Source organism: Botryllus schlosseri, chromosome 1 (genome assembly GCF_051294905.1).
Source record: "Botryllus schlosseri isolate E-star chromosome 1, Bs_hap1, whole genome shotgun sequence".
NCBI lineage: Eukaryota > Metazoa > Chordata > Ascidiacea > Stolidobranchia > Styelidae > Botryllus > Botryllus schlosseri.
This window is the reverse complement of record NC_137236.1, coordinates 37,047,681-37,071,324: the sequence shown is the minus strand read 5'-3', so window position 1 is coordinate 37,071,324 and position 23,644 is coordinate 37,047,681. Positions and strand designations below refer to the sequence as shown.

The 23,644-nt window shown below is 40.2% G+C and overlaps 4 protein-coding genes across 4 annotated transcripts in view; all 4 read right to left on the bottom strand.

Moving 5' to 3' along the window:
• Positions 1-23,644, bottom strand: part of LOC145436270 (uncharacterized) — a 192,591-nt gene that overhangs the window by 136,236 nt on the left and 32,711 nt on the right. The window contains exons 2-3 of the mRNA XM_080313637.1: positions 22,903-23,115; positions 21,419-21,489 (exon numbers count right to left, since the gene is read on the bottom strand). Coding sequence (XP_080169763.1) covers positions 21,419-21,489; positions 22,903-23,010 — 179 coding nt within the window. The 5' untranslated portion in view covers positions 23,011-23,115. The remainder of the gene's footprint in view (positions 1-21,418; positions 21,490-22,902; positions 23,116-23,644) is intronic.
• Positions 1-23,644, bottom strand: part of LOC145436161 (uncharacterized) — a 76,221-nt gene that overhangs the window by 33,118 nt on the left and 19,459 nt on the right. The window lies entirely within an intron of this gene.
• LOC145438101 (uncharacterized) lies at positions 7-14,393 on the bottom strand. Its single transcript, XM_080315502.1, has 2 exons — positions 12,484-14,393; positions 7-540 (listed from the first exon to the last, which is right to left on the bottom strand). Exons 1-2 carry the CDS (start codon positions 14,341-14,343, stop codon positions 7-9), a joined length of 2,394 nt encoding a protein of 797 aa, XP_080171628.1. The 5' UTR covers positions 14,344-14,393.
• Positions 18,194-23,644, bottom strand: part of LOC145436101 (actin-related protein 10-like) — a 126,603-nt gene continuing 121,152 nt past the window's right edge. Inside the window, exon 9 of the mRNA XM_080313398.1 lies at positions 18,194-18,958. Within this exon, the coding sequence (XP_080169524.1) occupies positions 18,932-18,958 (27 nt within the window). The 3' untranslated portion in view covers positions 18,194-18,931. The remainder of the gene's footprint in view (positions 18,959-23,644) is intronic.

The window sequence follows — 23,644 nt, the reverse complement described above, 5'->3', positions numbered from 1 at the left end:
CATATATCACATACATGTTTGTTGACACCAGCATGCATCTCCATGTGAAACTTTGAGGTTACCCTTCTGAGTAAAAGCTTTTCCACATGCATTACATTCATGGATTTTGACGCCAGCATGCATCTCCATATGAAGTTTGAGGTTACCCTTGTGGGTAAATGCTTTCCCACACACAGCACATTCATGAGTTTTGACGCCAGCATGCATCTTCATATGCCGCTTGAGGCCTCCCTTCCGAGCAAATGCTTTCGCACACACAGCACATTCATGATTTTTGACACCATAATTCAACTCCATATGACGCTTCAGGTGACCAGTAAATGCTTTTCCGCACACAGCACATTCATGATTTTTGACACCAGCATGCATGTCCATATGAAGCTTGAGGGTACCCTTCTGAGTAAAAGCTTTCCCACACACATTGCATTCATGGTTCTTGACGCCAACATGCATCTCCTTATGATGCTTGAGGTTACACTTCTGAGTAAATAATTTTCCACATATATCACATTCATGAATTTTGACACCGGTATGCATATACTATGATCCTTCACTACTCCTGTAAATATCACCTAAACGAAATTTCAAGTCATGATGAACAGTTAGAATTTAGAGTCTTTGTGTCACTCACATTTTGATATGATCGCTACTGAATGTACTATCTATATATAGCAATTGAGATAACATCCTACTTGAAGTCCTTTAAACATAAAATGTTGGGCACAAATTACCAACAGATTTTGTAACAAAGATCGTTAACTCTAATCAACTCATCTCCATGGCTGGGTTCAATGATTCGTGAACCGTACTCGAATCTGGATCGAGTATTAATTCTAACGATTAGAGTCGAATGGTGATAGATGATTTTTCGAGTACCGAAATTGTATGATTCTTCTTGGCGCTAAAATTCAAGTTATCCAATTACAATATTGATGCAATTTTCACATTGTGTACGGCTGTGAATCTCGATTGATCATATCGTCTGTTTGTTTGGTATTTTGGTTGGATAAAACAAATAAAGACTCATTTTATAGTTCCGACACAATTTTCCACCGTGGAGGCCTTTAAACCTGGATTAGTCGTATTGTAGTATACAGAACCGGTAGCCTAGTACAGAGCAGTGCACTAGGGTTGTTATAAAATAACTTTCTTTTTCCGAATCTCGGGGACTTACTGACTAAGTTGTTAGGTTGCCTAAAATACGCTTCACACCAAATTTGACTCAATTTCAACAAGTATACGCTGACGCAGAGCCAATTTAAATTTTCGAATTTACTTAAAAAAATAAATTTTCAAATTTTACTATCAACCCCACTATGCAAAATAAATTTGACGCAAGTCCAACCGGTAGAAGCGAAGTTATCGCAGCTGAAAGTTTCGGATTTGGAAAATAGCATCGATGGTGGAAACTCCCAGAATTTTGAATGAAAAACTCAAATACCTTCGCTTCTACGGGTCGGGATTGCGTAGATTTTGTTTGGCATCATTTTTGTACACAGCTAAACAATATTATGGAGTCGACTGTAAAATTCGAATATTTTTTATTCATAATATAGTCAAAAATTTCAATTGGCCCTGCGTCGACGTATAATGGTTGGAATTGAGCCAGATTTGGTGAGCAGCTTCTTTTTAGGCAACCTAACAATTCAATATGTGAATGCCCGGGGATCCGAAAAAAGTTATTCTTAAGCAACTTTACTGCACACGTTAGTGGAAATGGCATACCTGTGAATTCGTGATCACTCAGCATTGTCACAAAGTGCAATCACATAGTTATGGTAGAAAAATACCAAATCTTCAATGTGATGCAGAATTATCATTATAGTCATTATGGTCGAATTAAAGGTCATAACGAGTGATAATCGATACTCGACTTGAAACCTAGCGCTTATCACATCTTATCACGCTTGACACATCTATTGTCATTTGTACCCCTAGAAGAGGTCATTAGTCAGGAAGTATTCTGCTTTTCCGTAGCACTCGGGTGGATTTATCTACTAGTTTCACTTGCTCAAGTAGTCTTTCAATACACTACTTCTATTTCACCATATATTAACGCTGAAATACTAATTTGTGCATTAGGGCTGTTCAATATAAAAATCTTTTTCCTCAAATGGCACTGGCTACTTGAAAAAATTGTTAGGTTGGCTAAAAAACGGTGCACACCAAATTTGGCTCAATTCCAACAGGTAGAAGAGACATTCCTACAGTAGAAAATTTGTATTTATTATAGAAAATTTCAAATTTTTCTGTCTACCCCATAAAATTGTTAGGCTGTCAGTGGAGATGATGCACACCAAATTCATCTCAATTCCAATCACCTGAAGTAAAGGTATTGCAGTAGAAGAATTTCTCTTCATATAATAAATAATAGAGTTAGTCTCGTAAATACAATGACGCGTCGCTACAAAGTGAAATAAATTCATAAACAAGTTCAATGCGGGTAATGCAGTGGCTCTCTAACTTTTTAGAACTCAACCTGAGGTTTAGTATTATCTCACGAACCAAGCCTCACACGTCGAGAAAAATGCAAATGTTAGTAGGCTACGTTTTTGTGGGCATGCATGAGATGCAGACAACCAGCTGTAGGCTAATTAATTCATTACAATGAGGGTCACACTGAACTGGTGACACACTGGTCGCTGATTTCTCATATCAATAATTTAAGCAATTTAGCTCCATTGTATGCAGACCAGTGATGAGCGGACTGTGATATTTTTCGGTCCAAGTCCGATCCTGAAAATTTTCAATTCAGTCCTACTCCATCCTAATCGAAAAATATTTTCAGTCCAAGTCCATTCCTGAAAATTTTCAATTCAGTCCTACTCCATCCTGATCCAAAAATTTCAAAATTCACAGTCCAAGTCCGGTCCTGAAAATTTGAACCAAGTCCTACTCCATCCTGATCCGAAAATATTTTAAAAATTTACAGTCCTGATCAAGAAATATTTTCCTGATTTACAGTCCAACTCCATCCTGATCCAAAATATTTTCAAAATCCAAAGTCCCATTCTATAACTGAAAAAACAGAAGAACATGTTACAGAGAATAATTAGGCTCTCTGAAATATACCTCAGGTCTGTGACAATATGTGACAATATGTATCATTCCAATGTTTGCCTACAGTCGAAACTACAGTAGGCCTACATGACACAACAATTTTCATTTCACATTTTAGCGACACGAGTGTAAATGACTAAACTAGCAAGATGGCTATCAATACTTAATCATCAGATCATGAGCAATGAGCATGTACATTAGCGTTGTCCAAAATTTGGATAAGCTTGCAAATATGCCGTTGTAATGGCTTATTCTATAGATCAGTGCTTTTCAACCTGTGTGACGGTTCGCACTAGTGCGAATGAAAAAAATTGCAGTGCGAATGACGGAGGTGGTGCGAACGGTGCGAATGAAAATTCCGGTTGAGTGCGAATGACGAAAGTGGTGCGAATGGTGCGATTGAAGATCTCGGATGAGTTCGAATGAAAATCGTGAATAATTATTGTTGATTTTTCTGACCTGGAATAATTCAAATCAACCTATTAGGAAATTCAAGGGCAGTGTAACTTTTGTTGTTGCGACGCGATTGTGAAAACTTGTTTAATTTACGACGCATCACTAGTCGTAGCTCTCACAAGCCGCAATGAATTAATATTTTCGCACTATAATTATTACGTAACCAAAAGCCTGGTTCGGAAGCTTGTGTAGTGGCAGAAATACAGTATATAAGCCCTTCTGAGCCTGCGACAGGCTCGAAACATGACGTCAAATTGACTTTCTGCTTTCTTTCGCTAAAAATCATCATACTTTCGTAATAACTGTTCGATTAATGCGAGGCACGGGGATAGTAGTACATACCATCATTACAGACTCACATTTGCAAGTTACTGTAACGCAAATTTTTACCCCTTCAAAGGTTATTACAGTATGGACCGCAAAAGGGTATAATTTTGGGTCGACGCGGTGGCAAAGCTATCCGTTAATATGTATGTATTATCTCCTAAATTTATTGGAAAAATCCTGCGATAGTTTTTACAAATCCATGGTCACGGAGTTGAGTAGGCTACTCCAGCCAATAAACGAGACTCGCAAAAAATATGGTTTTATCATGAGAATTCATGATAAGATTTATCCGACTGGTTTTTCCGGAAAACATGGTCGATGACCGTTGGGATGAACTAGTGTAGGGACTAGGGATGTGCAACGAGCGCGTTCAGGTCTATGAGACTCATTCATTTCGAGGCCAACCCCTTTTGCGTCGGGTCAAATGAAGACGAAAAGTTTTGGCCAACAAACCGCTGATGAAATGCGGTGTCAAAACATAAGAGTCGACAAAACCTTGGCCAAAAAATGAGCGATGTCGTATGGCCAAACCATTCGATATGGATATGCTCCGTTGTCGGCACGGAATAGTGCTGTTCTTGCAATCTGAGTAAGACAGTAGTACAACTGTGACACGCGTCGGTATTTAATGCACCCTAATTTGAAATCGCGTGCGTCAGACACATTTTGTAGAGCTGTATTGGATAGAATTGTGGTGTGCGCGCTCTGTATGTCATACATGTCCGTAAAATCGTAGCATACTATACTGTAATATTCAAAATGAATTCCTTTTCATGGGTGTGGCTCGGGTCGCGAGATGCCACAAAAACTCAGATTTTGGTAGTAGTCTAAAAAGCTGCGTTAACGTTAATAAACTGTTATGAATTCTCAAGTTAGATTGAGCTAAGGAGCAGAACACACAGTATCGTCAGTTTATTTGCTATTCCCACATACTCGCGAGACATAAAATGGTAAATCGAAGAAAGTCTCATAAGGTAGCGAGCTCCAATGTGCCTACTCTTCTCGATAGTTTGAACCTTATTTTCCAAGACATGAGGCAAAAGCCTCAACATAAACAGGTGGGGTTTTCAGCCTTTCGACATACTCTATAGAGCCTCCTCGACCTTTTCGTAAGCTCTCAAAATCGATTCCTTCCAGCAAGCATTTTTCAGTCGTGAAAAACAAGTTGTATTTTGGATGGGAGTGCAGAACAAATTTTAAGTTGTGGCCATCCAAGCACTAGTATACGTTCTTGTACAAAACCCAACAACTTGTTAGGCAGAGAAGGGTTTTAGTGAAATAGTTGAAATCGAAACAAGCGAAAATAGTAGCCTTTTTATTGAGACACTACACTTGTTTGTTTGTTTGCGGTATTCATGGTGTTTGTCGGCTACTATGGTCATTTACACTAGGCCGGACTTATAGCACGGCCCACTTCTTACGCGGATGAGGTGACGAGCAGGAGCCTAGATAAACCTCCAACAATTAAGGATAGGAATTCTGAAGTCGATCTCGGTCGGACTCAAACCCGCAACACTTGATAGCTTAAGATACATAGTAGCCAATTTGTTGTACATCTGAACGAATAAATAAAGTATTTTCATCTTCCTTTTGCATAACAATTTTCAGTTAGTTTGTGCGAATGAAATTTATTTTACAAAAAAAGTGCGCTCTAATCCTGGAATATCCTAACACAACCCTAATATCCACCTACCCCCAACCATAATCTCCCCAAACCCTGATATACCTAACCCCAACTTTGACCACATCCAACCCTAATATCCGTCTCTCCACAGGCAAAAACAATTTGTTTTGACGTTTATAAAATTTGATCATGTTCATGGGAAACACTTGCTGGTTACATGTGAAACACTGTTTCGATCTGGGGCGTATATCGAAGAAGCGCCTGATTCTTTGCGTTCAATTCATAAATTACCGTATTAGAAATTAATACGGACGGTACATCGCCGAATATAGTACAAATACAAACTTTTGACTTAGCTCACCAACGTACTTAGCCGCCTTTCATTCTCAGAAAATAGTTGCCCATCTTGGACGTAGGGGTTCCCAAGTCATTAAAGATTAGAACCGTACAGAACTAGATTTCACTCTCTTAGTCAACAGATCAATTTTTCATTTCATCGGAAATATCAGACATTGAATCGACATTTCAAAAGAACGGGATTTAGAGTTTGTAATAGGAGAGATTTGGACCAAAAAAAAAACACCCTCTGGCTACGTCAGAGTGGAATTGGTGGCAACGTCACGCAGAACTTTCTGCTTAATTACTTAATTATTCTATGTAGAAAAGCTCTCATCACGCAGGATTTATTTCAAAAAAGAACCTTAAGATGGAGAACTGCTAGAACTGTGCGGGCGAATTTCACCCCGGTTCCCCGCCACTAGGGCTGGGCACAATGATTCGAGTACTCGAATCCGAATCGAGTATTATTTTTAATGATTCGAGTCGAGTAGTAAAATACGCTTTTTTCGAGTACTGAAATTATGCGCTTCTCGCCACTGAAAGTTGATTTATCAACGAGAATTATAGTTTCGATACTATTTTCACTGTTAAGCCTTGAAAATTTGATTGGTGGTATCTTAGCATACGAAACATATAGTACAAAGCTACGAAGGTTACTGGACGTAGCACATTTCCGAAGTCATGATTATCTCAAATCATTGTCACCAAGTGGAATGAAATCAGTATGGTCGAAAAAATATCATAGTGTCATTTATTAGATGGATAACAGGCAGTTTATTCGTTGTGGTGGCATAAACGGTACATATTTGAACTTTGACGTATTACATTCTGTTATGACGTCATAATAAGTGGTACTCGATTACTCGACTCGACTCGAAGCATATTACGTGATTCAGAATCGAATCACTCAGGTACTCGATTTTGCCCAGCCCTACCCGCCACCCCACGACTGTCAGCGGTGATGGCTCTGAGCGAGAAATGACTGTACAAACGCCATTCAATGGAACACCGGCCACTCAATTCGTCCAAAACCACGACACGTGTTTTCTAGCTGTTCGGCAACTATTGTTTTTTTCAAATGTGTAGCTTGAACTACTGAATTTTCAAAATCTGCCCCTATAGAACTAACGGTACTCAATTTCAAATCCGCAACTAGAACTAGAACTACTCAAAACTTGTTAGTTAGTTAGTTGACCATCAACCAACTGAATGTTTGGTTCATACAAGTCTGTAATCACAGCAACCCTCATCGTACTGAAGTAGAACTATACCCAATAATTTTCTTATAGTATTCACTTCATGATGATATTGTTGTTATTGTAATCACATCACGGCCAACACTAAACAGCGAACCGAGCGAACAGTGGATCAGGCGTAAATTGCAATACTAACCAATACTAAATACAGCGGACCGAGCAATCCGTTGGACAGACAGACTCTGACAAAATTACTCGAGTCTAAAATGATGAGGATGTCTAAAACTCTAAAGATAGGTAAGAGTTTCTTGGAGGTACAGAACTTCAGTATACAATTGAACAGTATCTTCATATTGAAATGAACCCAAATATTTTCAACTTACACTCGTCAGGGGTAGCCGTCAGCAACTAGTAGAGAATAAGAAAGAGCATTGTATATCAACAATCGTATCACAAAATATGACGTCACCAGTCGAAGTTTCATGCTGGTGACGTCATATTTTGTGATACGATTGTTGATTTACAATGTTCTTTCATATTCTCTACTAGTTGCTGACGATTACCCCTGACGAACCGTGTCAGCCGAAAATACTCGGGCTCATTTCAATATGAATAACTATTCAAATATAGATAACTGAGGTAAAACTAAAAGGCGGAACTTTCAATACTACACGGCAAAGTTGTGGTCTATCGATACTATCTCAATAATCGTCAAATCATCATCATCATCATCATCATCATTGGTTTATTAGCAATTTTATCAGTTCAATACACCGCAAAAAATGCGATACAATGAATAGACAGGAAGATGTCGAAGCGACTGGGAGTAGTCTATGGAATCAGACACCCACCTTGGCCTAGGCGATGTAAAGAAGAGGCATGCACATTGCACACTGAATGAAAGTAAAGAAGACAGTATAGAAAAAGGAAGCGAGAAGAATAGGGGGGCAACGGGGCATGTCATGGGAAGCGAGATCGATAGGTCAGTCGCGATCCGGTCTGGTAATCTTAAGGATGGACTGTATTTATTTAGTAGTAATTGCTTGTATTTCGACTTGAATGTGGACAACTGGATAGTGAACATGCTAGTCTACTGTCGGATGGCCGGAGGGATACTGTTCCACACTTCAGGTCCGGCATATTTAATAGAGCGATGATCTTTTCAGTCGATCATATGATATTTGGACGACGTGGACGAGCGTGTGTTTTACTTGTGCGCTTTTGATTCCGAGGTAAAGAAGTCATTGAAATATTCGGGGCAACGACCGCGGTGGAACTGATACATAAACTTGGCGATTTCCAGTTTCCGCATATCTTCTATTATTAGGACGTCGAATCTCTTCAGCAGCGACTTGTTGGATGGGCAGCCAGGCCCCTTTGGGGCCCTTGCTATGATTCGGAATACTTTATGCTGTAGTTTTTGCAGTGGCTTGAGTGCAGTTTTACTGGCAGCCCCCCAACAGAGGATGCCATAATGTAACAACTTCGATTGGATTAAGGATTTAAAGAGTATCAGAAGAACCCATGCTGGCATGAAGCGCCTAAGGCTGTAGAACTGCAGGCCACACTTCGGTGCTAATTTAGTGTCTAGGGACTGAATATGACTCTTCCAGGACATGTTCGAGTCCAGTAAAGCCCAGAGATATTTGGCATTATCTGTGTTGGAAACGGGCTGACCAGCGATATTAACGGTTAGGTTATTTTTTTAATTTACTGTCAGCAGTTGGGATTTCGAGGCGCTTATGCAAAGGTTTATCTGGGCCGTCCACGCATGGACTTCAGGCATTTGGTCACTAGTCTCTGCCGTCAAAGATGCGGAAGAAAGGAGGTTAGTATTATCAGAGAACAGTGTGGTGTTCAATGAGGAGGTTTCAAAAATGTCGTTGACATGTAAGGTGAAGAGGACCGGTCCGAGTACTGAGCCTTGGGGTACACCACAGGTCACCAGGTGAAGAGAGGACAATGTGTTTGAGATCGCAACCATTTGTTGGCGATAAGATAAGAACAGAAACAGAACTAAATATTTTGCTATTGAAATACTTTAATACTAGTTTACGACAACGCAAAGTAGGCTTCGATCACTTCGTTTGAGGTCAATTTATTTGTGAGGAAACAGTGGAGGCTCAGTAACAGGCACGATCATTGAATGATTGGTCATTCTAACGGGTTACACCAGCGCTTCGCGAACAATCTGAACATATGCAAGATACAGTGATTTTTATCGACACCGATTACTTGATGACTTGAAATTGACTCGTGAATTCTCCTCCGCGTCACGATCGAGTCAATCCCCATTTCTGATACGTAGAGTCAAGTCAAGTCAAGTCAATTTAGCAAAGTGACTCGAGTCAAGTCAAGTCAAACGAAAAAATTGACTCGAGTCATCCCAACACTGATACGACCGTAAGGTCACCTAAAGTCTGCACCCCCGTTTTTTCTCCTCCATGCTCTCCTTGGATGCATGACCGCCAAGCACGATAGCTGCGGATACCAGTTTTCTAGTCTTTCATGGTCTGACCCGGCCAGGGATCGAACCCACGATATACCGATCGAGAAGCCGGATTCATCACCCTTACACTATCACAATCGTCCTCTCTCAGCCAAACGCAGCATGCGTGGCCGCGCACTTTCAACAAAGTCGGCGCGCACAGAAAAATCTGTGCCCCGCAAAAAAATGAACACTCTTTCGCAGAAGGCACTGATGATCATCCGACCAAACTGACAACCATCTTCGATGTACGAATGTAGGAAATGTATTAGAACGTGATGAAAAGTCGAAGTTTCAGAAAACTCGTGGAATATGGGAGCCTAGTCAACGTGATGACCATTTTTTAGTCAAAACCACACATTAGCGGAAAAAAGGAGTTCAGCTATAATGATGACTTTTTTTAGTCAACACGTTGTCCTCTGCTTCGGATCTCAAGATGTTACGCACTGTTGTCCAATATGGGACCGCGCAATGAGTTGGTGAGTGCGCGCAGACTTGTGGAAAATTAGAGGGAACATTGCTCGGGACTAGTCGGAGTAAAATTTGCGAGTCAAGTTCAATTGGTCAAGTAATTGATGTCGACTAAATCCCTGCATAATGTACACATTGAACAGTTAGGCTAGATGTATGTATATCTTCGTATTGTTCGCAGAGGTGGTCAAAGTATAGTCAAGAAAGATACTCAAGTAAGAAGCACTTCTTTTATAAGCAACTTAGAATTACTTGGAGTAGTAATTTACTGACTTTAATTCTACTAAAGTAATTGAGCAGCAGATTGCAAAACATCAGTTTCAAACGTTATGATGAGCCTGATATAGCCTACACCGATGAAATATTTCACACGGTCGACAATGCGGTGTTAACGGAACCACACAACCCGCTACCTAAATCGAATTCACCGATACTTCTGTGAAATCATACTGGTCACACCATATCCACTCTGCGCAGCAAATATTATTAACTTTACTGAACTTTTATGACAATTTAAAGGTGATATTGCGTGAAAACTTCCCTGAAATTCCCCAGGCTATCTTCCTGATTGTGGGATTAAACTACTTCTATTCGACAAACTGAAATTGTGAAAGTAAGTACGTAGATCACAAAATATTACGAAGTAAAAGTAGAGGGGAAATTAGATCTACTTGAGTAAGTACCCGAGTAGTGGAAAACTACTTGAGTACTTCAGAAAGTAGAATTACTTCGGTACTGACCACCTCTGAGCCTCCATTGTTGATCATGATCACAGCTGACGTTGCTGTTAAACTTGAAGTATAGTAATTTAATTATTATATCCCGGGTTCTGTAGACTGCTCTCACTCTGGCAATGTTCACCTTAACCATCCCCCTTATATGACTTAAACCGCACGAATAGTATGTACGTATAATGTAATTATTATTCGTTAACAATAGAAGCAGGCTTACATTGTGTTTCATGGGTGAGGTATTGCATCATATGAATTTGTTTCAACTACCTGCGGTTTCTATCGTATTCTATCCAGTGTTGGGATCAAGTCACTACCTTCGAGTCACGAGTCATCTCGAGTCATTGCAGATTTTGACTCGAGTCAAGTCAAGTCAATCGATTTTCAAAGGTGACTCGACTCGAGTCAAGTCAAGTCACTCGTTTTTTGGAGACGACTCGAGTCAAGTCAAGTCAAGTCACAATTCAAGTCAGATTGAATTTTCGAAGTACGAGTGATGATTCAAATTCATTACATTTTGCTAGCTGCGTGAAACACAGATTAATAAATCATTTATCTTAATAAAATAACGAATATCTAGATAAATACAAATGTAAAACGGCGGTGTATCCCTCACGCACACGTAGAACTGGTACGTGAGTAACTGTACACTGTATAGCTACCTACTACAGTCAGTTCTTATCAGCCAAAATATAGGACCTAATAAGAAGCTTCGAGGAGTTACAACAAATTGATATGGTTCAATAGCCTACACTACCCATCTACAAGTCCGTGACAATATAAACGCACGCAATATATTCGTTCGATTTAAATCATACAAGAGGATTGGTAAATGTGAGCACTGGGCAACATAAGCATTGAGTCGTCTAAGAAACAGAGACACATTGCTATTTACATCAATTTTCTACTTTTGCGGTCAATTTATTTGTGATCTAACAATAGAGGAACCTTGTAAAGTACAATCACTGAATGACTGGTTGTTCTTACGAGTGACACCGGCGTATCTCGGACAATACGAACATACAAAAGATGCAGTGATTTATTCGACACCGCTTACTTAATGACTTGAAATTGACTCGTAAATTTTGCTCCGAGTCACGAGTCAATGCACATTTTCGAAGCTCCGAGTCAAGTCAAGTCAAGTCATCTGTGTTCCCACTTTCCAGCAGCTAGCAAAAGTATTGGCTTTGAATAACGCCTCATATTTCGAAAATTAACCCTGACTTGATTCGAGTCAAAATATGCAACGACTCGCGATAACTTGTGACTCGAAAGTGCTGTAATGACTTGATCCGAACAATGGGCTATCAAAATGAATCTCACCGATTTCCAGCGAATGAGCGTCTAAATTTGTATTCAGTTAATGTCTTTACGCAAACGCAGTCTCATCACATCCCACATAAAAACGCATGGAACATGATGTTTGGTAATTTGAAAAAATTAGGCACCGTCAATACTATTATTTTACAAAATGGTTGAAATTTCAAATTGTCATAACTTCGCTTCTGCTTCATGCAACTGAGCCAAATTGGAAACCAGCATACATCTCCATATGAAGTTTGAGGTTACCCTTCTGAGTAAATGCTTTTCCACACACAGAACATTGATGATATTTGACGCCAGCATGCATCTCCATACAAAGCTTCTGGTGATCCATATGAGTAAATCCTGTCCTATATACATCACATTCATGATTTCTGACGCCAGCATGTATCTCCATACCGTATGAAGTTTGAGGTCACCCGATTGAGTAAATGCTTTTCCACACACAGAACATTAATGATTTTAGACGCCAGCATGCGTCTCCATATGAAGTTTGAGGCTACCCTTCTGGGTAAATGCTTTCCCACACACATCACATTGGTGATTTTTGACGCCAGCATGCATCTCCATATGAAGTTTGAGGTCACGCTTACCACTAAATGCTTTCCCACACAAAGCACATTGATGTTTTTTGACGCCAGCATGCAAATCCATATGAAGTTTGAGGCTACCCTTATGAGTAAATGCTTTACCACACACAGCACATTCATGATTTTTGATGCCAGCATGGATCTTCATATGAAGTTTGAGACCTCCCTTCTGAGTAAATGCTTTCCCACACACAGCACATTGGTGATTTTTGACGCCAGCATGCATCTCCATGTGAAGTTTGAGGCTACCCTTCTGGGTAAATGCTTTCCCACACACATCACATTGGTAATTTTTGACGCCAGCATGCATCTCCATATGAAGTTTGAGGTCACGCTTACCAGTAAATGCTTTCCCAAACAAAGAACATGAATGATTTTTGACGCCAGCATGCATATCCATATGAAGTTTCAGGCTACCCTTCTGAGTAAATTCTTTTCCACAAACAGAACATTGATGATTTTTGACGGCAGCATGCATCTCCATATGAAGCTTGAAGTTACCCTTCTGAGTAAATGCTTTTCCACAGATATCACATTCATAATTTTTGACGCCAGCATGCATCTCCATATGAAGCTTGAGGTTACCCTTCTGAGTAAATGCTTTTCCACAGATATCACATTCATAATTTTTGACGCCAGCATGCATCTCCATATGAAGGTTGAGGTTACCCTTCCCAGTAAATGCTTTCCCACATACAGCACATTGATGATTTTTGACACCAGAATGCATCTCCATATGAAGTTTGACGTAACCCGCTTGAGTAAATACTTTTCCACACACAGAACATTGATGATTTTTGACGCCAGCATGCATCTCCATATGAAGTTTGAGCTCACCCTTGCTAGTAAATGCTTTCCCACACACAGCACATTGATGATTTTTGACGCCAGCATGCATCTCTATATGAAGCTTGAGGTTACCCTTTTGAGTAAATGCTTTTCCACAGATATTACATTCATAATTTTTTACGCCTGCATGCATCTCCATGTGACGTTTGAGGCTACCCTTGTGAGTAAACGCTTTTCCACACACAGCGCATTGATAATTTTTGACGCCAGAATGCATCTCCATATGAAGTTTGAGGTGACCCGTTTGAGTAAATACTTTTCCACACACAGAACATTGAGAATTTTTGACGCCAGCATGCATCTCCATATGAAGTTTCAGGCTACCCTTCAAAGTAAATGCTTTCCCACACACAGCACATTCATGATTTTTGATGCCAGCGTGGATCTTCATATGAAGTTTGTGGCTACCCTTCCAAGTAAATGATTTTCCACACACAGCACATTCATGATTCTTGACGCCAGCATGGATCTTCATATGAAGCCTCAGGTCTCCCTTCTGAGTAAAGGCTTTCCCACACACATCACATTCATGATTTTTGACGCCAGCATGCAGCTCTAAATGACTCTTCAGGTTACCCTTCCGAGTAAATGCTTTCCCACACACAGCACATTCATGATTTTTGACGCCAGCATGGATCTTCATATGAAGCTTGAGGCCTCCCTTCTGAGTGAAAGCTTTTCCACACACATTACATTCATGGTTCTTGGCGCCAGAATGCATGTCCTTATGAAGGTTCAGATGTTCTGTATACGTAAATGCTTTTCCACGCACATTGCATTCATGGTTCTTGACTTCATCATGCGTCTTCATATGAAGCTTCAGGCTACCCTTACGAGTAAATGCTTTCCCACAATCATCACATTCATGATTTTTGGCGCCGGAATGCATATCCTCTGATCCTCCCCACTCTTGTAAATATCACCTAAACGATATTTCAAGTCAGGATGAATAGTTAGAATATGTCTGTCTGTAACACTCATTTGTTGAAATGATTGATACTGATTGCATCTATATATGGCAATTGCGGTAACGTAGTACTTGAAGTCTTTAAGCGCAAAATGTTTGGCACAAAGTTCTAAAAGATTTTGCAAGAAAGTTTGCTTACTCTAATAATGATACGATCCTTCTCGTCGCTAAAAGTTAATTTATTACCGATAGATAATAATAATTTTGATGCAATTTTTGACTGTGCAAGGCTGTTAATCTTGATTGATCATAACGCAACATACGAAACCGGTAGCACAACGCTGCGCACGTTAGTTGAAATGACACATTTGTAAAGTCGTGATGAATCACAGCATTGTCACAAAGTGCTATCGCATCACACAGGTATGGTCGAAAAATACCACAAATCTTCAATGTGATGTAGGGTTGCCAGTGAACCCGTCCCGTGAACCCGTCCCTCGGTGAACCCGTCCCTGGGTGAACCCGGCCCTCGATGAACTCGACCCTCGGTGAATTCCGCCCTCGGGAAATTTTGAAATTAAGTGTATTAACAAGTATTAATATGAATTATTAAACTAATAATGTTATCATCAACTGATTTGTCGATCTTGTAAGGAGGTCAGGGCATGCGTAGATCACGCAGTCACGGAGTGATCAGATCACGTGATCACGATTGCGTGGTCGGCTCATTGTTGAATTGACTTGGCGAGGGGCGGACGTGCGACATCCTCGTATCTGTTCATGACATCGCATTGGGTCTTATCGCATTGTATATTGTGTGTGACTTGTTCAGATGAAAAATATATCCCAACGATTGTTATTGCTCACATATCAACCACGCATGGTCTGCTCGTTATTGCAACTGTAGGTTGAGGTCGGGTGTTAGGGTTGGGTAGGGTAGGGGGGAGGGAGACATTAGGGTTCGGGGAGTGGGACATTGGGTTCGGGTATGATACTAGGGTTGGGGGAGGTGGGATATTAGGGTTGGTGGAGGTGGGATATTAGGGTTGGGGTTAGGATATTAGGGTTGCCGGAGGTGGGATATTAGGGTTGGGGGAGATGGGATATTAGGGTTGGTGGAGGTGGGATATTAGGGTTGGGGGGATATTAGGGTTGGGGGAGGATGTTAGGGTTGGGGGAGGGGGGATATTAGGGTTGGGGTAGGATGTTAGGGTTGGGATATTAGGGTTGCCGGAGGTGGGATATTAGGGTTGGGGGGGGGACATTGGGGTTGCCGGAGGTGGGATATTAGGGTTGGGGGTGGGGACATTAGGGTTGGGGGTGGGGGACATTAGGGTTTGGGTGGGGGACATTAGGGTTGGGGTAGGATATTAGGGTTGCCGGAGGTGGGATATTAGGGTTGCCGATGAATACAAAATTTGCCGAGGGCCGGGTTCACCGAGGGACGGGTTCACGGGACGGGTTCACTGGTAATCTGATGTAGAACTGGCATTCTATTCATTGTGGTCGCATAGAAGGTACATATTTCCATATCATTCACAATTTTGTGACGTCATAACCAGTCATACTCAAACAATCGACTCGAAGCCTAATACTCGATTGTCCCGGCTCTACTCATCACCCCTTATCACGCTCGACATATGTCTACTGTCCCCCTAAAAGAGGTCATCAGTTACGAAGTATTTCTGCTTTTCCGTAGTACACAGGATTTATCTACTTGCTTCACTATCTCAAGTTGTCTTTTTCATATACTACCTGACTACCTCTATTTCAACATTTATAAATGCTGGAATGCTAATTTGTGCATTAGGGTTGTTCAACAAAAAAACTTTTGAAATTTCACTGGATACTTGACAAAATTGTTAGGTTGGCTAAAAAAAAAACACTGCACACCAAATTTGGCTCGAATCCAACAGGCAGAAGCGAAATTCCTATGGTAAAAATATTTCGAATAAAATTTCTAGAATTTTCAGTCCATCCCATAAATTCGTTAGGCTGTCAGTGGAGATAATGCACGCCAAATTCGGCTCAATTCCAACCACTGGAAGCGAAGCTATTGCAGTATAAAAATGATCAATTTCAAGATTCTATAATAAATAATGTAAGAACTAGCCACCACAAATACTATTTTATTCAAATTTTTCAATTCAATTTCTACTGCAACAACATCGCTTCTACTGGTTGAAATTGAGCCCAATTTGGCTTGCATCGTCTCTACTGACAGCCTAATAATTTTACAGGTTGGGCATGAAATTTCAATTACTATTTTTTAAATAAATTCAAAACTTCTTGATGCAAGAACTCTGCATACTGGTTGGAATTCCGCCAAATTTGGTGTGCAACATCATTTTAGCCAACATAACTATTTTATAACGTATCCAGTGAAATTTTGAAAAATTTTGAACAGAAGTTACTATCATTAGTGGGAGAGATAGCGTGTATAGTGGTGAGCGAGCCCGACCCTGGATAGGACCCTCGTCCCCAGCCCTTCCTAAATGCCATGAACCCTCAACCGTGGAATGACCTTATTGTCAACATACTGATCCTACATTGAACGTAAAGACTGACCTTATTCTGAACATAATCACAGCAACAGTACTCGTGATTCGTAGTTCCGTACTGACTTGACAATTAATATTCATTATATTGTTGTTATTGTAATCACATCACGGCCAGTACTAAACGGCGGACCGGACGGATTACGATAAAATCCCTTGAGTATAAATGGCGGAACGCGCCATAAATGGCAAAGCTGTGGTCTATTGATGATATCACAAAATCCCACTGTTATGTTCGTGCATTTACGTTCGGTGTCGTAGAACTCTTTATTTCTATAGGATTAGTAATTTCAGCCAATCATTATTTCCTCGTGTGTCATGCTTGTATTTATACCCTGTGTTCTGTTGTCTCGTGGTCTTTTCATTTAACTGAAACTCTGGATCGTGTCGCTGCCGTTAAGTTATTCTGCTGTACAATATACTGATTTCTTATTGCAACCTCGTCGTATTGAGTTATTGTTCAAACAAGATCAAGAACATAACACCCACAATCACAACAGCGGACCATCCTTCCGCGAGTGGTCTTAGACTACTCTCACTTCAATAATCTTTAAAGTTCGCGCATCATTTTTAAACTCATTCTCAAGTCAGGTAGCCCTATCGTCTAGTTCAGATTTACTTCTAGGACTTTTCAACTACGTTCTATTCTGCTACTACGTGCAGTAGCTTTGATCTACTTCACTATTATGGCGTCTACTTGGGTAGCATCAGAAATTTTCCTTGGAGGTAGCAAGTATCGAAGTGCTGCTTTTTTGGAGCATTCTGGTATATGATTTTAGTCAACCTGTACTGCTTACTTGAGAGATTATGTCAGCTAAGTATTTCTACGTCAACAGATTTAAACTGCCAACTTTTATGCCAAAAACAATACGCTCAAAATCATATCGCTAAATGTATGCCACTCTGAGCTATTCGGCTGACTTTCATCAGGAACGAACGTCAGTAAATCAAGTCGTCGGTCATACAATCTCAAAATACAGAAACAGTAAATTGCTGTTGTAAGTGATTTATCAAAACAAACAAAGGGATTGATCCATTAATTGTTGCATTCTGTCTTAAGAATGCGTAGAATGTTTAGATCGAACACTTTGATCAACCGATCTATCCACCCAGATGACAGCAAAATATTGCGGACAAAATTAAGTCAGCACGCTACTGGCACCACACTATAAATACTTTTACTTGCAAATAGGTAGGACTTTATGGTATTACTTCTACCGAAGTAACAATGTTGACCCACTCCTGCGCACACAATCAGCAAAAAATACCAGCACTATAAAATATAGCAGTTTATTGGGATAAAATTTCAGACAACAAATGTTCCCAGTGGCTGGATTCAATAAATATATACACAAATTGTCGCTACCGTGGATGTTCGGGCGGGTCTTTCAGAAGTAGGACTGCAAATATTACCTTTTATTTTTTAGTCAACAACACAGCAGCATTTTGATGAAGTGGGTCGAAAAGTTGACATTTTCAAGTTAACGGAACATTATTTCCCGTAAAAATAGTAGCATCAGCACTTTTTGGGTTCAGTATTGTGAATTTTGTAACTTGCAAAGTGTCCTCCTTTCTGGAACCCAAAATATCGCAACCCTATCATAGTGGTCGCATAAAAGGTAGATAATTGAACCTTGAAGCCACATCATTCCAACTGTTGCCATGTCATAATTAGTGATACTCAAATACTCAATATTGCCCAACCCTAGATGCAGAACCAATCGGCCGACACAGGAACTCCCTGGTGCGGCCTGTATATCAGCAGACAGCAATATTTCCACAGAACAAGCAACCGACAATCCTATCTTGAATAAAACCGAGCTACTTCTTCTCGGCTTGTGCCAGTCTCAACGCAGCCAGGGCCGATACGGCTTCGGAATTTCTTGGTACCGATCCGACACTGGACCTCAACGACGTTTCAGCGCTGACGAGCCGAGGTAAAGCAGGCTTTTACGGCCGGACTTTATCGCTGCTGGTTTTTCAGGCTGAAATTCGGGAGGTTGCAGATCCCATCAGCAATCCGGAAGTCGATGTTTGTTCTGAAATAAGGGAAGACTATATTATCGCAGGCATTGACTCGATTTGACACAGATTCGTGTCACGATTTTTTAGTGACTCGAGTCATTTTTTCAAATCCGTAAAATGACTTGACTCGAGACCAAGGCGGTCAAGACAGTCTCTACATTATAAGAACAGTAAAGTCACCACATTGTTGGTATTTTGTCTATCAGTCATGATACTTGAAAAACATGCCAGAAACTGTTGGGACTGAGGAAAATTACGATATTATGAATACGAGCCATTCTATATCCCTCGAGCAGAGTTAAAAAAAGTGGGTTGGACCCGATTGTACTCAAAACTGAACAGTGAACATAATGACTTAGACCAGAGTCAAAACACTATGACTCTGACTCGGCCATCTACCAACCTACTTGGAATTGACTCGATGGTGAATTGAATATTGACTCGACTTGACTCGAGTCAAAACTATAAAAATGAGATTGACTTGTGACTTGGTTACAATCCTGTTATATACTCTAAAAATATTACATTTAGCTCAACCCCTCTGTTCTTCCCGAATACTTGATATTTTGTGAATGTGACGTCATATTTGGTGATATGATAGTTTACATACAAGTTCTTTCCAATTCTTCACTATTTGCAGAGCTTCTCGGAGGTAAAAAACTTCAATATGCAATTGAATAGTATATCCATATTGAAACGAACCCGAATATTTTAGGCTGATGACACTCATCAGCGGTAATCGGCAGCAATTAGTAGAGAATTTGAAAGAACATATGTGATACGATTGTTGACATACACTGTTCATTCCAATTCTCCACTAGCTGCTGACGATCACCCCTGATGAGTATCAGCTGAAAATATTACGGATCATTTCAATATTAATATATGATTTGTACGTTGAACTCTGTACCTCCGAGAGTCTCAATAATAATAACTAAATATGTACTAAATGTAAAATTATCTGAAAGGATTTACAGGAATGCTTGAGTCTGAGTTCGGTGAAGAAAATATTAATCGGCCTATTCAAAATGTCTCAGTTAGAGATACAGTGAACCGACACCACAGCCCTGCTTTTCCTGTCCAGCCAGTACACTAACTATTTTGAATGCCATGAGATATTATGACACTTGGCTATTTCGAACGCAAGCCATAACAGACAATAACCTCACCTCAATAAAATATTCCTTCGTTACGGATCTCTGTGGGAAGGTCTTCAGCGAGGCGTACATAGAGGCTCCCAACCACGACACGATATTTCCGCAGACCGGTGTGTTATGAACGCAAAACCAACACTCGGACAACTGAGAATGCGAAATACATAAATGGAATTAGGAATTTAATTCAATTTCAAGTGCATGCTAATTCAGTGATTAATTCGAATACTAATTTAATTTGAAAAAAACTGTAGCTATAAGTGTAATTGATGATCTAATTTGGAATAGTTTAAAATCTATTATTCGTCAAACTCTCCTTGTAATTAGAAGTAATTACGGACAAAAAAATCATAACAAACAGGCTTGTATCGTTCCTCAACCGCGATCAGATCTTCGAGCTCAGACAACAATCAGTGCAAAAAGCCGGGAGGCATGGATGTTCCACCTGCAACAGATGTATTAAGACACATTAAAGGCACTGAGATCACTTCGTTTTACAATTCAAGAAATATACCTGATATGGAGGTTGTCAGTAACGAAGTATGTTGACTTGTACATTGTGTACTTGCACCCAAGAAGTAGTGTGTTTTGACTACTTTCATTTGTAGTTTTGGATTTTGTAAAGCAGATAGTAGGCCTACTTTTGAAACAAATGTCTGTCGCATTTACGAGTGAAATTGAAATCGTCACAACGACTAGTTGAAACCAGGATTGTAACCAAGTCACAAGGATCCAAGTCACAAGCCAATCCGACTTTTACGATTTTGCCTCGAGTCATTTTCAATTCGCTAGGGACTCCAAAACAGCTAGTAGAGGTGAAGTCCAAGTCGCAATGTTAACTGTTCAGTTTTCAGTCCAATCCGGTTAAACCCACTGTTTACAACTCTGCTCATGTTATATAGAATGGCTCCAATTCATAATATCGTCATTTTCCTCAGTCTTAACAGTTTTGGCCCATTTTCCAAGTATCAGGACTGAAAGACGAAATAGCAATCAAGGAGTAACTTTACTATTCTTCTAAGTTACAATGAAATGTCTGTCTTGGCCGTCATAGTCTCGAGTTATGTTACTTGGTTCGGGTCATGCATAATGACTCGAGAACAAGTCGAGTCAATACAGAAAATTACTCGAGACGAGTCATTTTACGCATTTGACAAAATGACCCGAGTCAAGTCGAGTCACCAAAAAATCGTGACTGGAGTAAGATTAGGTAAGTACAGATCAAGTAAGATTTAGCGGATGTTGTCAAGTTCTAGAGTCAGTTTGTTACCCGAACAAAATTTTTTCTAACATTAGTTAGACAGCCATAAAATAGTTCACCTGACAGAACCAGATTCGAGGCGAGAGCCTTTCTCCAGCACCAGAGTTGGCAGAGATAACCTGTCGTTGTCCTGAAATAATATAAAATAGATTTGATTGTCAACTGGAAATCACAACCTAACACAGTGGTTCTCAACTATCTTAGCTTGGGGAGTAGTAAAATTTTTGAACAAATTCTGAGAAATTACAATATCAAAATTGACCAAACAGGTAATTACAACAAATGTATGCAGCTGGAAAGTAAATATTCCAAATTTCAATTGCTGCCATGCTTGTGACATCACAAATTTCAAGCAGGGTTCCAGGGTTGTAATGACTCGGGTCACGATTTTCCGATGACTCGACTTGAATCATTTTCTCAAACTACAGAAATGACTCGAGACACAGACGTCCAAGACCGACATTTCATTGTAATTTAGAAGAATAGTAAAGTAACCACACTATTGGGATTTCGTCTATTTGTACTGGAACGGTACTTGAAAATGCGACCAGAAACTGTTAGAAGTAAGGAAAATTAGTATATTATAAATGCGAATTTTTCGATATCATCAAACAGAGTTATACAAAGTCTGTTTAACAAGTCTTCAACGGGAAACTTGGCAGTCAACGCAATGACACGGACTCGAGTCACAATACCATCACTCGGACTTGACTCAGTGGCGAATTGAAAATGACTCGACTTGACACAAGTCAAAATTATAAAAGTGAAATTGACTTTTGACTCGGAGCCATGTGACTTGGTTACAACCCTGCATGGTTCTTTGAAAGTCTCAGCAAGGCTAAGTCCTGCTTAAAATCATCAACTTCAGCTTAGTGTCTTTCGTAAGAATTACGACTAAGCTGTTTGCAAGCCTTCATTATGCTGCCAAATTTAGCTAAATCGTAGACTGTCTAAATCCAATGAATTTTAATGATTTAGTATTTAGAGTCTCCTTAGATTTCACAGATAATGGTCTTAACTGGCTGGCACCGGCTGGTTTTTCCAAAAGATTTTGCTTGACTTTTCAAAACTGTAAAGCATGACCTTAACGGGATGCGAAACCAATGAGTAATATATCGTTGGATTCAGAACCAACTACACCATGAAGCGAGACGAGATCAGGTCTATACTGCCTAATCTCGTTAAATTGTACTGCCCAATTCCAATGAATTTTAATTATTTATCATTTACAGAGTCTCCTAAGATTTCCCAGATAACAAGTCTTGAACGAGGCCCAGGCTGCTTTCAAGTTGTGTTGTACTACACTCACGGCATTGCTGCGTAGTGCGTACGCATATGTTACGATCACATGAAAGATAATTTAGTAGTTTTTTCGACAATGACTATTTCTTTGCACTTCGTGTCAACGCTGTGGGTTGATCACAACTTCACTGATATGTCAGTAACGCGCATAACTTTGTACTACCGTAATTTTGCAAATGTAGTACGCCCCCCATGTATATTGAGCACCATAGCACCAATTTGAAAACTAACAAAATCAAACCTGTTCGAACAAAATCTCTGCGGCTTCTTCCCGTGCCAGCCCCGGAATCATCAACCGCCCATCGGATACACCATGCCAGGGGGCGGTGAGTCGACACGCAGAAATCATGGTTTCCACGCCGTTCTCACGTTTCAGCGCGGCCTCCCACTGGGCGATCCTGTGAGCCTGGATTTCTTTGGCACTTCGGTGCTCCGTGACGAAACGCGACTTGACCTGACACGAAACGACAGAATTTCACGAGAAATGTCGGCTGGAGCCGGCCAATGCCGCTATTTCTACAGACACTAATATGTGTTCTGTGTCCGGTTCTGATACTCAATACGTAGCCTACTATTGAATAGTGAATTCAAATTGAAACGAGCCCGAATATTTTCGGCTGACACTCGTCAGGGATAATTGTCATTGGAAAAGATTTTGTATATCAATAATGGTACGGTATCCCAACATATGACCTCACCAGCATTAAATTTCGAATAATCGAAAGATTCAAAGCAAAGAGAGCTCGCTTAAACTCGTAATTTTTAGGTGGCGACTCGGTGGTAAATTATAAATTACTCGGCTTGACTCGAGTCAAAATTATAAAAGTCAAATTGACTCGTGAGTCGAAACCTTGTGACTTTTGTCACACCCTGAGTTTTGACAGGTCTTAGAAATCGCTCCTTTACATTTTTAGTTATTATAAGTGGCATAAAATGACTCGACTCAATTCTTGTATTGACTCAACTTGCACCCGAATCATTTT

Excerpts from the sequence above, each read along its gene's own strand:
- LOC145438101 (XM_080315502.1), bottom strand. The coding sequence starts at position 14,343 with ATGCATTCCGGCGCCAAAAATCATGAATGTGATGATTGTGGGAAAGCA. Across the intron at positions 541-12,483 it reads ATATGGAGACGCATGCTGGC|TATATGCATACCGGTGTCAA; the intron begins GTCTAAAATCAT and ends GAAGGATCATAG.